The following is a 14,730-nucleotide window of genomic DNA, read 5'->3' on the forward strand; positions in this document are numbered from 1 at the left end:
TTCTTCAGCCAGGAAGTTTGCAAATTGTTCAGCTTCCAGACAGTAGGTGGCAGAGAAGATCGAGGTGATGACCTCACACTAGAACCACTGGAGAAGAACTTGAGCATCGGACACCTGAGCATCCAGACCTGGGCACGTTCAACTATTATGTAATTGTTCAGGAAAGACATCTTGATCTTCCAGAAGGGATTTCTCCCTCTGATGAGTGCCTTGTAAGCGGAATGTTTCATTCATGTTTTATTGAACATAATGCTGTACAAAACCACTTTTTGACAGCATGACTGATGTTCATGAATGGTGGTAATATGCTATAACAAGGACCAATATATATAAATGTGCATTTTGTATTGTGTACAGTATGTAATGCGTGTGTACAGTAATACTCTGTAAAAATGCCCCCGGATGGATGCAACATCAACAGACGTGCAACGCAGGAGAAGACCGAGCACGTGTGATCGTCTCAGACTGGCCCCAAGAGCCCGTCTATATGGGCTTGTACAGGAGGGTGGTGACATATTTCTTTTTGTAGCGCTGAGTTGCACTGAGTACCATGACTCCGTCCTGAAATGACAAGAGACGAACTGTTACAGGCGACATCGCACACCAAAGACACAAAAGGGAGATACAAACCAGTCAAACCAGACATGCCTTGATTGACAGGGCATAGAGGTGGTTGAGCATCACATGGTTGGGCTCAGGGAGCAGGGCAGGGTCACACTGAGCAAAGGACACGACACCCAGCAAGTGAGTATAGAGGACACATTCTAATCGAGGTCACTCATATTGACACAAAGAAAGAGAGCTGAACCATCTCTGCCACCAACTATCCATTTTGTTATTGCTGCATGACAAAAAGTCCAACATAATTAGGGTTTAACTTTCCTTACGCCTTTTTAACTGTACAATAACTGTACTCCTTACTCATTTTTTTACTCTTTTCATTTTCACAACAGACTAGTTACTCTAGTTTCAATTCATTTATGTAGTTTTTAGCTATTTGGAAGAGGCTTAGACATATAAACACTTACTTATATTTGAAAATTATACACTTAAAAAACATATTTTTGAAAGTGTTGTGGTGGGGTCAACCTTACAGAAACACCGGTGTCCTTGTTGAGAAGAACCTGCAGCAGGTGAGGCGGCAGAACCGGTGGCGAGCGGTGCCTCTCCTCGGACCTCGCCAAATATGTGTCCTGATGGTACGGTCCAGGAGGAGAACTGGACAAGTCTTGGAAAAGAAATTTTCATAAAAGTGCTCTGCCTTTCTTTCGTTCCTGCCGCACGTTTGCACAGAACATCCTCCCGCTCGTATGCGGGGCAGAGAGCAAGCACACGGTGTAGCATTTACCGCTTTACCACTTATGGCTTTTTCACATCAAATTTTGCATTTTACATCCTGCCCTCTTCATACGTCCCCTCAAAACATGTACTGTGTATAATATGGTAAAAACAATACTACTTCAAGAAGACACCAGTGTCTCCGGTTGAGGTTTCCTGTTCATTGAATCTCTGGTGCGATGGGGCGGCACGCGGCAGGTTCAGTTCTGCGCTAGGCAGGGTTCCGTTGTCGATTCACTAACACCGCAACATCTTTAGGTGTTCAGTAAGATTTCTGACCACCTTCCGTTGTGGACTGAGTCATGTGCAAAAAAACAAGAGCAGAAAAGAGCTTGTCGACTTGTCCCTCTGATGTCGACACAATGACAAATAATCTTTTCTGTTATGTGCTAAATTTACATTTATCAGACGTCCTTATCCAGAGCGACTTACAATCAGTAGTTACAGGGACAGTCCCCCACTAGAGACACTCAGGGTTAAGTGTCCTGCTCAGGGACACAATGGTAGTAAGTGGGGTTTGAACTCGGGTCTTCTGGTCCATAGGCGAGTGTGTTACCCACTAGGCTACTACCACCATATGCTCATGATGTCCCCTCACACACAGCATCACACATTTTGGCGTCGTGTACTGGAAAAGAGACAGTTTTTCAATTCCTATGTGCATTTCTTTTTCTGCATTTTGAAGTTTTGTTTTTGCTAGTTTTCATGATTTGTCACTAGTGAAAGTGAAGTGATTTTCATTGTGATACACTGCAGCACAGCACACGGTGACACAGTGAAATTTGTCCTCTGCATTTAACCCATCACCCTGATTGACCAGTGGGCAGCCATGACAGGCGCCCGGGGAGCAGTGTGTGCTCAGTGCTTTGCTCAGTGGCACCTTGGCGGCTCGGGATTCGAACCGGCAACCTTCTGATTCCTTAACTGCTAGGCCACCACTACAAAAGTTAATATATTTTATATTTTTCGATCCTCTCACCTGAAATGTCCGCACACTTTTCTGAATCCGTTTTGAGTGCATCGAAAACTTCAAAGTCGGTTTTCTTCACCAGGATCACGTTGTTCACAACGCCTGCCTTGTTGGTCACTGTAGGCTAAAGGACACAGAGACAAAAACATGGCACTCTCACATACAGTGTGAACCAAAAGCTATTCCCTACCTCCTTAGAGTCTAGAGTCCAGTGTCCATCCACGTAATATTTGTACAGATGCTCTCCTTCTGGCAGATCAATAAGAGCTACAAAGTTCTTCTGACTACACAGGAACAAGAAAGAAGATGTCCAAGCCCAAGCTGACAAAAAGTCTTTTTAATATTACACTTTTCACCAGCTTTAAAATGTGAAAAGGACAGATGCACTCTAATGGATTTAGAGTATGAAAATTGCATGGACACTGACCTTTTGGACAGAGGAATTTTGCTGGACCAGTTATTGAAGGAACCAGAAACAAAGATTTCTTTACCTCCGCCAGACCACTGAAAAACTGTTGGCCGAGCCTGAGATGGACTTTTGGTGTCCATCTCAAGATCCTGTTGCCAAGCAAGGAATTCCTGCATGATTGGAGGAATTGAAATAGACTGTTAGGTCATCCACCCTTGAAATAAAGAAGAAAAATGGTTAATCGGTTAAACTCTGTACACAGGGTTGGGATGTAAAATTGATAAGTATTTAGAATACAAAAAAATACATTGAGCACTTTTTTTTTTTTTTTTTACAGTTATGTCATTGGAAAATGTCTTTATTTACATTATAAACTAAATGTCTTTTTTGAATCAATTTTTTTTCCTGAACGGTGGTACACAAGTTCAAATCAGAATCAAATCATACATCCCACTTGCAATTCAAAATTGTATTTTGTTCACTGATTAAAGAGACTGTAACTAATTAATTGGTAAAAACCTAATCACGATAAATTCTTTAGACTGAAGCTTGCTATAAAATGTAAAACTATAACAGAGACAAGAGTGTGAAAGAGGCTGAGTTAAAGTAAAAAAATATTTTATCAAGCGAGAAACATTGATGGTTCGCTGCTCCTGCGTGGCAGACACGCCCATCATGTCTGAGTTTACAATAAACACCTTTAAATAGTTTTAAATATTCTGTGCACAGAACAGAATTCATTGGTGAATACCTTCATGCTATTGTGCGTATTACATTTACATTGAGAATGGATGGTATAATGACAGAAATGGCCTCACTTTAGCATCGTCTGTTTGAAACAAGTCTGCATCCAACATGATGTTTGGACGATGTCCTTCCTTCACCCCCCGAGTGTCCCTGCGGTGCGATTTCTCGCCATGGTTGGCTCTCTCACTGTTGGTGTTACCCATGGATGGTGGTGAAGAAGCTCTACAGTTTCCTTTCACCGAGAAAAAGAACAAGTTTATGATGCATTTTGCACAACGATTTTCTCAAAACCCAAACATCTGTTGTCCTTGGAGTCTTTTGTTCCCGAATGCGACCTTTGTCCTAAACGCATGACCAACCTCTGAAAGATCCAGCCACGGTCGGGAAACACTGCCATATCCTACCTTCTACTGCAGCATGCAAACATGTGTTGAGATGATTCCCACCGGTTCTGCAATTCGAACCACAGGCTAATCTTTAACCAAAGGAGCCAATCATCTCCCTTCTGTCTGCACTTTGGTCAGCGAGGCTGGGCAACCTGTAAAATGAGCCGAAACGTTGATCTGACTCAGCAGGAGATCCACACATCAGGCAAAATGAATTCTTAAAAAAAAAAATCATGCTGTTCATTAAAACATGTTTATGTGATAATTTACCACAGAAAAAAACGATACATGAACATTCCAACAACGTTCAAAGAACAACACGTTCTTCAAAATCTTTTTATATCGTCTTAAGCATCAACAGTTAACCTTACAACGGCACACTAAAAAAACTTCTAGGTTTCCATTATGCGTTTAATGCAACCATTTAATATTCCCAAAGATAAAAAATATAAAAAAATCCCTCGTTTAGTAGAATGTGCCCTTCAAGGCAGCCAAGCCAGGACCCCGACAAGCTCTGTTCACGAACGTGGCACAAGGGCCCTCACATAGACACCAACTCACGGAACAAATGACTACTGACCAGAAGAGGACAAAGCACAGCAAGGCATGAAGAACTACATTTCAAACCGGAATCTGGGTCTTTAGACCTCTACGTGCAGTTTTACAAGTCGGTTTTCTGGTTTGAGTGATGAAGTGGTGAAGTTCATGAGTTGGACCTTCACCACCCCTCACATGCTTCAACCAGTCTGGCTTCAGAACACCTCATTCTACTGAGACTCCTGGCTGTTTCTGAGAAGCTACATGCGGCCAGATTGGCAAAACTGTCATCTGTACTCATTCTCCTCGACCTATCTGCTGCATTTGACACCGTTAACCACAAGACTCTCTTGTCTCTCCAGAAGAGGATTGGAATTCAGGGCTCAGCATGGCAGTGGTTTGCTTCCTACCTTGATGAGCGATCTTACCAAGTGACTTGGAAAGGATCCACCTCTACCTCACGTAGACTCTCCACTGGTGTCCCTCAAGGCTCGGTGCTAGGTCCTCTCTTTTTCTCCCTCTACACGAGATCACTTGGGGAGGTCATTTTCTCAGATGGATTATCCTACCACTGCTATGCTGACGACACACAACTCATCTTCTCTTTTCCTCCCTCTGATCTACATGCTGCTTCCAAAATCTCTGCATGTCTAACCGACATCTCGTCTTGGATGGCAGCCCATCACCTCCAACTGAATCCCACCAAAACTGAACTAATATTCATTCCAGCAGATTCTTCACCACATCAGGATCTTGCTATTTACCTGGACAACTCACAGCTCTCTCCTTCTGCAACAGCTCGCAACCTTGGCATAACAATAGACAACCAACTCGCCTTCTCAACTCACATCAGCAATCTTTCCCACTCATGTAGATTCCTTCTCTACAATATCAGACAAATCCGTCCTTATCTGTCAACCCAGGCCACCCAACTACTGGTTCAGTCCTTAGTAATCTCACGACTGGACTACTGTAACTACCTTCTAGCTGGTCTACCTCTATGTACCATCCAACCTCTACAACTAATACAAAATGCAGCCCTCTCAGCCCTTATTACACCTCACACTGGACCTCCGAGCCTCCAGTACTGCTCGCCTGGTCCCTCAATCTCTGAAGGTAAAAGGAAGACGCTCATCTAGACTCTTCTCCATCTTGGCCCCTCGGTGGTGGAATGAACTTCCCCTCGAGGTCAGAACAGCTCAGTCACTGAGCACCTTCAAATGGCAGCTCAAGACCTTCCTCTTTACATTTACCTTTACAGCATTTATCAGACGCCCTTATCCAGAGCGATGTACAATCAGTAGTTATAGGGACAGTCCCCCCTTAAGGTTCTTGCTCAGGGACACAATGGTAGTGGGATTTGAACCTGGGTCTTCTGGTTCATAGTCAAGTGTGTTACCCACTAGGCCACTACAACCCACCCACATTAGGTGATGCATTAGGTGATGTTGATTTATTTCTTTGTATTTTTGGATGAATGCTGGTTCGTATGTTGCAGGAACCACACTCACCCTTATTCCCCCATGAAGGAACCCAGCCTGACCAGACTTTCTCTTCATTTCTATTATATTTTTATTCACTCTCTCCTACAGTGACAGTCCTGACATCGATTCCTGCTCGTTATTTTCTGATGGAAACCAGCAACTGCATATCGAGGGCGCTCCTCTCAGACGATTCCAGAAGGCCCGGCAGCACCACTGCATTCTCACGGTTCTCACGTTGCACCATGTCACCCCTCAGCAATGCGACTGCCTGAATGAAAGGCGCAGGATTAATGGGCAGAATGTGCGGTGGGATGAACGCCGGGAAGAGGTGCGAACTGCAGCCGGCGGCAGAACCTGCCCCCGGGACTCTTCCCTCGCCCCAATCTCCAGCTCTATAATCCAGCTTCCATGCAGAAGCGGAGGAATATGTCCTATATTTAACCGCGGGCGGTGATAAGATTACATATCAGAATTCAGGATCCTCCAGACGCTGCAGATTGCTGTGAGCTTGCGTGGCACAGAGGGCAGAAGGAGGGGCGGACTGGCAAATACAGGCATTCCGACTCGGGATTCTTCACATTTTATTCAAATATACAGAAAATTAGAATATAAGCAAAAATACATAATATTAATCTGAAAAATTGTGCTTTTACAGTTCTAACTGAAGTCAAGTGTATTTGTAAATGTGTTTAAACAATTTCTGTTTTCACATATGTGGCTGAAAGCAAAATTACTGGAACAATTTGTACCTCGATGCACCCCTCAGACCAGATAATGCAGCAGTTTCACCACCAATTTTTACAAATTCATTATAAATTTGAATTTAATGTGACACAAAAGTCATTTGCATGGGGAAGGGACAAGTAATCATGAAGTACATGCACCCAGGTGACCTACTTTGTGTGTGTAGACAGATCGTTTTTAAACGGTGATGCGTTTTATATGCACACCCAGCATGCATCAGCCACAGAGGAACAATGCGTCCAAATCCTCTATTGTGTTAAATACATTTACAAATGCCTCTTTCAAGTTTACTGGGAGCCGCAACAAATGTAAGAAACGTGTCTCATCCCAACTTCAGAATGTGGAGGACTGATGGCCGCCAACCAACCCTTTTTTCAGAAGTCCTTGACGTGAAAACAACTAATACCGCTTGGTTTTTCATGCCAATCCATTTTTTAACCCTTTTCCCGTTATCAAACCTATATTGGCGTTATACACTCCACCTTGGATGGATGATCCTATGCTAATGGCCATTAAACCACGTCTTTATTTAAATATGGGATGGAGACATTAAAGGAACAGGGCTGAAAAAAAGTCCCGTTTTTGCGAGAGGGTCGCATCTTTTCGTGACAGAATGTCATTTTGGAGACCCCAACAGACCAGTCGGGGTGAAAGGTCATGACGAACCGCCATACCTAGCGTTAAACGTGGGAGCGTCTATTGTGCATCTCACCTCTAAGCACGCGTGAAAGCAGAAATAAAAGAAATGGTTGCGGGGCGCTGCTGGTCCCGAATGTACATGGGGAACCTGCTGAGCCCAGTGAATAAAACCAAGGCCTTCACTTTTCATGCAGTCGAGGTGAAGAGCAGAGACGAGTCTGTTCCACTGCTGCTGATGATGATGATGATGATGAGAGTTCGTGATTTGCTTTTTGGCTTGTCGGGTTAAGGTGCTGCAGCTCATATTGACTTCTAGGAGATTTGATGGAAAAGAACAGAGGTCAAAACACCAAACTACAGAGAGGCAGGTGTGTAATGTGTGTTTGTGTGTGTGTAGTACCCTGGTAAAATGTAGGATGCAGAATGTCAGAATGACCAGCACGCCAATGACCAAGGAGGCGATGCCCATGTGGAGAGCCTTCCTGCCCAGCCGCCGTGAGCCATCGTAGTCCTTCTGGTCGTAACTACTCTGAGACTGGGGCAGAAGAAGGGAGTGAGGAAACAGGAGTCAGCAGGGAGGAAATAGTGTTCTGATAGGAGTGATGGTGCCATGCTGATGTTGATCTAGCTTCACAAATTCATTTTTATGGCATTTTTATCAGACGCCCTTATCCAGAGCGACTTACAATCAGTAGTTACAGGGACAGTCCCCCCCTGGAGACACTCAGGGTTAAGCATCTTGCTCAGGGACACAATGGTAGTAAGTGGGATTTGAACCTGGGTCTTCTGGTTCATAGGCGAGTGTGTTACCCACCAGGATACTACCATCAGGAACCGACCAACACATCTCGTAGTCAGTGCAGATTAGTGCTGAAAATAATTCTTTTTTTTCTCCTCATAATTACAATTTGCATATTTTCATTGTGATGGTCTGTGCATAGTTAAAGTTATAAGAAAACAGAATACAGGGGAAATAAACAGAATAAAATGAGTCGAATGAGGAAAGTTAAGAAAAAAAAAAACGAGCACGCATAAGACACAGATATTCGGTTGTGGCTACGGATTCGGCTAAAGTGCATGGTGCCCAGATGTGTAAAAAGTCTCTTGGTCCTGGCCGCGATAAAGCTTTCGCCCGATTTTAGGTGCTGGAACACCTAAACACACGTATAAATAGCACACTCGTTTGGGTGTGGTTCGTCCTTAATAACCCTGATGGCCCGGCTCCTGCATCTTCTAGGGTAAATGTCCTAATTCTTTATTCTTAGTGCCATCACCACCCGAATTCAATCCGTGCCGCTCGTTGGGATAAGTGGGCCGTTTGACTGGTCCTAAATCCGTCCCCTCTTCTTTAGGCCAGGGGGTCAATAAACAGCCTCGGGTTTTAGGACGTGAGCGTCATGTGAGACTTGTCGCGGCCACGCCCCACCACATTCCTGCATCGGGGGGGGGGGGGGTCTGCGACATTTCACATTGCGCCATGCTCTGTATTAACGCGACGGTGAAGCACGCCAAGCGAGAACGTTTACAGACGAAAGACACGAGCAGGCGGCATGTGGGGGGCGGGTGAAAATCAGACTGAGTGAAAGAGCAGTTTGGGGTTTTTTTTTCTCTCTCTCACAGTCATTTGAAGCCACGACCTTTGACACGACCTTCCTTTCATCTGAGCGGCACTCTGAGCGCCGAGCCAAGATGCCTCACGCCCAACAGGCTCATTAGGACTTCCCGCTCAGTCCGCCACGACACCCCGATGATCATGAACACGAGCCACGTCCTCCTTGTTACGTCGGACGGAGGGTTCTTCTGCAGATTGTCGAGTCCTGCAGCTCCGACCCGAGAGCGGAGGCGCCGCGCTGCACCCACGTACCTGCACCCTGACACACAGGCGGTTTGTCGGTGGGGCCGCGGCGGGCCCCAACCAGGCTGCAACCTCACGCCGGTCTCAAACGTCCACGTCGCTCCCACAGACCGGCTTTACAGGCAGCCAGGGGAGTGTGTGTGAGTGTGAGTGTGTGTGTGTGTAACACCACCACTCGCCACCCGATGTTCCGTACGTGCGGCTATTTTTATCCCTTATGGGAGTTTATGAATCGGAAAAAAACCACACGAGGCGCCGCTGAGATTTCACAACCAGATCCATTTCTCGCCCTTCGTAAAAAAAAAAAAAAAAATTTTATGCAAATATTACTTCTCGTAATAAATACGGTGGGAAAATGCACCCGAGATTATTAAACAAGGAGAAAAGCGGGGAGGCTCACCATCACGGAGAAGACCAGCGCTACAATGTTGATGGGCCAGGCTGGACAGAAGCAGGTGAAGATGGTGAGGAAGATGTAGTTCTTCAGCGGGGACGGCTCCTGGGCCTCCGTCCCCCCGTGAGCCGCGTCCACCACCACCAGCGACTGCTTCTTTTTCGGGGTTCCCCCGGAACTCATGGCTCCCCAAATCCGCTTGGCCGCCGACTGAGCTGACTGAGCTGCTCAGAGGCTCACTGGCAGACGAGAGTGGAAAGTGAGGAGGTGGGAGGGGGGCTCCGGATGACCATGGTTTCCCCGAGAAGGTACCCCCAAGCTAGCGAGACAGTCGTGGAGACGAGTCCAGACTGTGGTCAGTGCGAACAGGGTTCCAGCGGGACTGGAGGTCATGGGAGGTCTGCAGCACCCCGTTGTTCAGCTGGAATCTCTGGTCAGATCGGATGTCTGAGGAGAACCCCTTCATCCCAAAGAACATTCAGCAACTGCTACTGAGGAGACCAGGGCCATCGCAGGACCATGGCAACTCTCCACCAATAAGCTGCAGGTAGGTAGCGGATTCTGGGGTCAACGCGTGTCTTTACCTGCCACGCCTATCCCGTCTTGTCTTCATTTTAGTTTTAGTCTGGTCCTTGCGGTGAAACGTGTCCCCTGTATTTAACCGTCACCCTTGGTGAGCAGTGGGGACCAGTGTGTGGGGACGGCGCTTTGCTCAGTGCCATGTCAAGCAATTCGTCAAAGCAGAAATGTCACCCAGAGCGGGATGGACAAGCGATGCAGAAGGTCCGACCTGGAGCTGGAGAATTCTCCAGATCTTCCTGGGGGGCTCGGAGATGTGGACACTGCTGATGAATTTGTGGTTATTCGATGATGGAGGGTCGGTGAAGCGCATGAAACAGCGCCGCCTAGCGGTGGAGTTTAGACATGGACATCTATTTATGAGCCAACATCCTGTGGTCTTCACCACTGATCAGAGGTAGGACGCCCGTCCGGGTCTTCTTTAATGAGAAGAAGCCCCATGAGAGACGTTGAATCAGTTTATGATTTATTTATGAAATATGATTTCAAATTGCAATATTTTATATCATTTTATGTTGGAGATGTTCGATGTTCCTCGATTGGACAATAATGTTTCTGTGAAGACCTGATTTTACCGAATGGTCTCACTGGTTGTCAGCTGTCCATATCCCTGTCTGGTAAGCGATGGTCTTTCTTCACGGCAGTTACCAGCGGTGACGAATAAGATCTACTCACTCAAAGCAGGGCGTCTCCATCACATCACTGGGACATGGTCATCACGGACCAGGAGGTGACAGTGCAGACCGCACAGCAATGCAGAACTTCACCAAATTTCCAAAGGTCCAGATATTTTGAGAACGGAGCCCTAAAAGCTGGACTTGCTGATGAAGAACTGAACTCTTCTCCAACTGCTCTGATCCTACAGATGGACCCGTCCATCGCCAAAAAGTGGACCCGTCCATCACCAAAAGCTCCTACAATGAACACGCAAACATTAGGAAGGTGGACAAAATATTAAAATCATGTTCAAATATGATAAAATTAAGAATTTGAGCTGTCCCAGCCATGAGTTTCAGGCGAGGACATCAAACTTCATCAGATCTCAATCCAATCGAACATTGGAGCGTGCTGGAGAAACAAGTCCGATCCATGGTGGCACCATCTGGGAACCTACAGGACCAGAATCCACAGCAGATTCCTTCAGTGGAATCCAGGGCTGTTGTGATGGTGAAGGAAGAACAGCCTGGTCAGAGTTCCATAAATGAAGTGTCCCTTCACACAGAAGCTTATCTTCTGCTGTTGGTTCATTGCTGCTGTTCATTGTGGAGGTTGGCTTTATCTGAAGCTGCTCTTTCAGCGACTGTGTCCACCGTCGATTCGCCGTGGTGTGATTGGAGGTGGCTCAGTGTCACGCATCTCACACGACTTCTGATGCTTGGCCCGCGTTTCAGGCTGCAGGGTGGAGAGCAACACCTCGGGTTTCAGGTCGACTGTGGTTGCAGCTGGCGGCTGAGGGCACCAGAGCTGTGAGAAACATCCCAAGAGTCTCAGCATCAGCTGAAGAACCTCTGCTCTAGCAGGCATTATGAAACAATGAGAGCAAAGGTCATGTAAATGTAGAATTAAAACCTACCAACTTCAGAAATAAAAGTATTTTTTAAAAAATGAAAATTATATAGAATTATTCATATAGAATTATTATATTTTTTTGTCTGTGATTTTATAACAAAGACAAAGACTAGACTTCAGTAGGATCACAGAAGTGGTTGACAGACCAGTGATGTTGTGACATGTTGAAATGTTTAATATTCGTAGATATTGTCACTCCAAGCAAAATAAATAGCACAGTGGTATAAAATGACCCTGACAGTTTTCTAAAATTATTCATTTTATATAAATGGTAGGTGTGGTCGTAGCCTAGCGGGCAACACACTCGCCTGTGAACCAGAAGACCCAGGTTCAAACCCCACTTACTACCAACGTGTCCCTGAGCAGGACACTTAACCCTGAGTGTCTCCAGGGGGGGACTGTCCCTGTAACTACTGATTATAAGTTGCTCTGGATAAGGGCGTCTGGTAAATGCTGGAAATGTTAATGTCATGGACGTCCACATGGACACGTGAAGCTCAGATGATTTGGTTCAGATCCACGTGGGGTATCTGCTGAACTGGGGAGTGGCGTGAAAAAGGGGGTGTAAACTTGGTTTTTGTGGAAAAGGAGGTCCAGCGTGGTTGGCCGCCAGGGACAGTTCTCCAGGCTTCATGTCCAGGATGCGCACAGACCTTCTGCTAGATCTCGCTCTGGTAGATCACGGATGCGGTTAGGGCGAGGTGCTCAGAAGGAAGCGCGGTTCTCGGCAGTCCTCTCCAGGCCGACGGAAGGAGGAAGAGGAAGATTTCGCTCTCAGTCAGGCGGACGAGATGAAGACGCGCTGCGCGCTGCTCGCTTTTTTGGGTAAGAAACGTTTTTTTTTTTTTTTACGGCAGCTGAGATGTTCTACAGATGTTCGCTCCGTCTTCTGCAGATCTGGGCTCCTGCCTGCTGGTCCTGCAGCCCTCACGCGTTATTAACGTCACCGAGGGTGACAACGCGACCCTGTCCTGTCGTTTCTACCTGGAGCGGAACGAAGCGGGATCTTCTGGGCGGGTCCGGTGGTGGAAAGACGGGAACAGAACCTCCAGAACCTTCCCGGTACCTGACCTCAGTGGAGAAGGGGAGTTCTCAGCTGACCTCCACATACATTCCGTCCGCCGGGACCAGCGCGGCTGCTACGTGTGCGAGGTGGCACTGGAGATACCTGTCGTCAGGAGGGCGTCCGGGAACGGGACACTTCTTCAGGTGACAGAGTGCGCGTCGTGCGGCCAGGGTGGGTTCTAATATCTCTAATATCACGCTGCTCCAGTCGTATTATCTTGACGATTACATGTTTTATGATGATGATGATGATCCTCAGCAGCAGATACCGCGACGTCGCCGTCGCCGCTGGTCACCTGGTGGGCCGCGATGTGCGCAGCGACGCTGCTGCTCCTTCTGCTTCTCGCCGGCGGGCTTTACGGAGCGCGCAAAGGTCCGAAATCTTTATTACATCTGTGATAATAATAAAAACGTACAATATGAGATTTATATATCATATATATATATATATCATAAAAGCAGATATTTTAATATGAAAATGGACAGATGCAGAGTGAGAAGTGGCCCACCGCGCCAACATGAATATACAATTTCCCTACATTCATAATTGGAAATATTTTCAAATAATTTCATTCATTTTATGGCTGCAAATGTGCTTAATATTTGTTAAAAAAGAAAAAAGAAAAAGAAAAGACGAGAGAGACGCGCCGGTGAGCGCGCCGAACTTCGTGCAATTTACCGTTTTATTCACAAAAAGAAAAGTTTAGAGAATAACAATCAGAAGAAAAAAACTCCTATAATAATAATAATAATTGTTATTATTATTGTTATAATTACAACAATAATAACAGTTATTGTTATATATTATAATTATAATAATATTTTATTAATCGTTATCATCAACAACAACACAATAATAATAATAATAAACTTATTGTTATTATTATAAATAACAAACACAGTATCTCTTTAATTGACCTTTTACTGTTTATTCTTGTCTCTCAGCCTGCAGGTTGGAAAATTACCCAGAAATAAGCAGTCATGATCGACAGGTAAACACACACACACTCGCACACACACACCCACACACACATACACACACCCTCACGCACACACACCCACACATCCACCCACCCACACCCGACACACACACACACACACTCTACCATGCTTTAATTGTCTCTGTCCCTTGTAACAGGACGCTGGAACTGAAACCGCAGCAGAGTACATGACCTACACTTCAGTCCATATCTTCAAAGCAAAGCAGCCTGTAAGTCCGTTAAAACACACACACACACACACACACGATAAAACACTTTCCTGCAATTTTCCTTATATTTTTATCTCTAATCTCACTTATTCCATTCATACTGGTATTATTCAACAACAGTAATTTATATTAATCCATATTAATAATAAGTATAATAATAACATATACAGTTATTTATCCCTCCTCTTCATCATGGCCACATCTGGCAGGTCTGTATGTTCACCATGTTCCTCTGCATGATTTGGTGCAGGAAGCTGCGTCCAGGAAGAAGGAGGAGAACATGGACCATGTGACCTATTCTGCCATCAGACTGCAGCTCCACGACGTCCCATAAAAGGCCCACACCTCCCACGTCCTTCACCTGAAATACTTTCCTGGGTGGGCGGGGCCACTCGCCACATCTAGACCCGTGGGACTGAAACAAATCCACGGGGGTGGAGCAGCTCATGGTTCTATGATGCAGCTGACGGACTGTTTAAAATATAAATCTAAATTATAATCATCTTTGTTACGCCATAACTCAAAATGAACCCTATTTATTACATGTAAGATGTAACATTATTATACCCTGGTTTTCATAATCTGTCCATATCTTCATATCTGAAGATGATGTTCATATCTCAATAAAGAGTTTTATGGCCGTAATAAATGCAAAAAATCTCAAATGGATCTCCATCACATTAACTTAAAAAGGTTAAAATGATAATAATTTAAATGTTAATGGTTTTACAGACATCATAAGAATATTAATAAATCATTGTTCAGTCTGCAGATCTGTTGATAGAGAAAGATGAAATTCTGATT

The 14,730-nt window shown here is 45.3% G+C and overlaps 3 protein-coding genes across 8 annotated transcripts; 1 reads left to right on the forward strand and 2 right to left on the reverse strand.

Annotated features, from left to right (window-relative positions):
• Positions 1-224: 224 nt before the first annotated feature.
• On the reverse strand, positions 225-4,016 carry prkab1b (protein kinase, AMP-activated, beta 1 non-catalytic subunit, b). 3 transcript variants are annotated; one of them, XM_028997259.1, is made up of 8 exons: positions 3,869-4,016; positions 3,536-3,696; positions 2,736-2,887; positions 2,499-2,592; positions 2,318-2,432; positions 1,095-1,228; positions 649-717; positions 225-561 (listed from the first exon to the last, which is right to left on the reverse strand). In XM_028997259.1, the coding sequence occupies exons 2-8, from the start codon at positions 3,665-3,667 to the stop codon at positions 484-486; spliced, it is 774 nt and encodes a 257-aa protein (XP_028853092.1). In that variant the 5' UTR covers positions 3,668-3,696; positions 3,869-4,016; the 3' UTR covers positions 225-483. The 3 variants fall into 3 exon arrangements, with proteins under 3 accessions (XP_028853092.1, XP_028853091.1, XP_028853093.1); XM_028997258.1 differs by having other exon boundaries at positions 3,824-3,902; XM_028997260.1 differs by lacking the exon at positions 3,869-4,016 and having other exon boundaries at positions 2,736-2,931; positions 3,536-3,644.
• A 2,419-nt stretch (positions 4,017-6,435) lies between these two features.
• Positions 6,436-10,076, reverse strand: LOC114800145 (transmembrane protein 233-like). The gene is made up of 3 exons (XM_028997286.1): positions 9,510-10,076; positions 7,655-7,789; positions 6,436-7,566 (listed from the first exon to the last, which is right to left on the reverse strand). Exons 1-3 carry the CDS (start codon positions 9,684-9,686, stop codon positions 7,555-7,557), a joined length of 324 nt encoding a protein of 107 aa, XP_028853119.1. The 5' UTR covers positions 9,687-10,076; the 3' UTR covers positions 6,436-7,554.
• Positions 9,421-14,508, forward strand: LOC114800136 (uncharacterized). 4 transcript variants are annotated; one of them, XM_028997275.1, is made up of 7 exons: positions 9,421-10,050; positions 10,185-12,476; positions 12,547-12,888; positions 12,979-13,089; positions 13,662-13,708; positions 13,855-13,926; positions 14,177-14,508. In XM_028997275.1, exons 2-7 carry the CDS (start codon positions 12,443-12,445, stop codon positions 14,258-14,260), a joined length of 690 nt encoding a protein of 229 aa, XP_028853108.1. In that variant the 5' UTR covers positions 9,421-10,050; positions 10,185-12,442; the 3' UTR covers positions 14,261-14,508. The 4 variants fall into 4 exon arrangements, with proteins under 4 accessions (XP_028853108.1, XP_028853109.1, XP_028853110.1 ...); XM_028997276.1 differs by having other exon boundaries at positions 10,727-12,476; XM_028997277.1 differs by having other exon boundaries at positions 12,330-12,476.
• The last annotated feature ends 222 nt before the right edge of the window (positions 14,509-14,730 follow it).

Source organism: Denticeps clupeoides, chromosome 11 (assembly GCF_900700375.1).
Source record: "Denticeps clupeoides chromosome 11, fDenClu1.1, whole genome shotgun sequence".
NCBI classification, from domain to species: Eukaryota; Metazoa; Chordata; class Actinopteri; order Clupeiformes; family Denticipitidae; genus Denticeps; species Denticeps clupeoides.

Coding starts and splice junctions, on each gene's coding strand:
- LOC114800136 (XM_028997274.1), top strand. CDS start 12,443: ATGAAGACGCGCTGCGCGCTGCTCGCTTTTTTGG. Junction 12,477..12,546: donor CGCGCTGCTCGCTTTTTTGG/GTAAGAAACGTT, acceptor CGTCTTCTGCAG/ATCTGGGCTCCTGCCTGCTG. Junction 13,709..13,854: donor TAAGCAGTCATGATCGACAG/GTAAACACACAC, acceptor CCCTTGTAACAG/GACGCTGGAACTGAAACCGC.
- LOC114800145 (XM_028997286.1), bottom strand. CDS start 9,686: ATGAGTTCCGGGGGAACCCCGAAAAAGAAGCAGTCGCTGGTGGTGGTG. Junction 7,790..9,509: donor CGCTGGTCTTCTCCGTGATG/GTGAGCCTCCCC, acceptor CTTCTGCCCCAG/TCTCAGAGTAGTTACGACCA.
- prkab1b (XM_028997259.1), bottom strand. CDS start 3,667: ATGGGTAACACCAACAGTGAGAGAGCCAACCATGGCGAGAAATCGCAC. Junction 2,888..3,535: donor TTCAAACAGACGATGCTAAA/GTGAGGCCATTT, acceptor CCAATCATGCAG/GAATTCCTTGCTTGGCAACA. Junction 562..648: donor TCTATGCCCTGTCAATCAAG/GCATGTCTGGTT, acceptor TTGTCATTTCAG/GACGGAGTCATGGTACTCAG.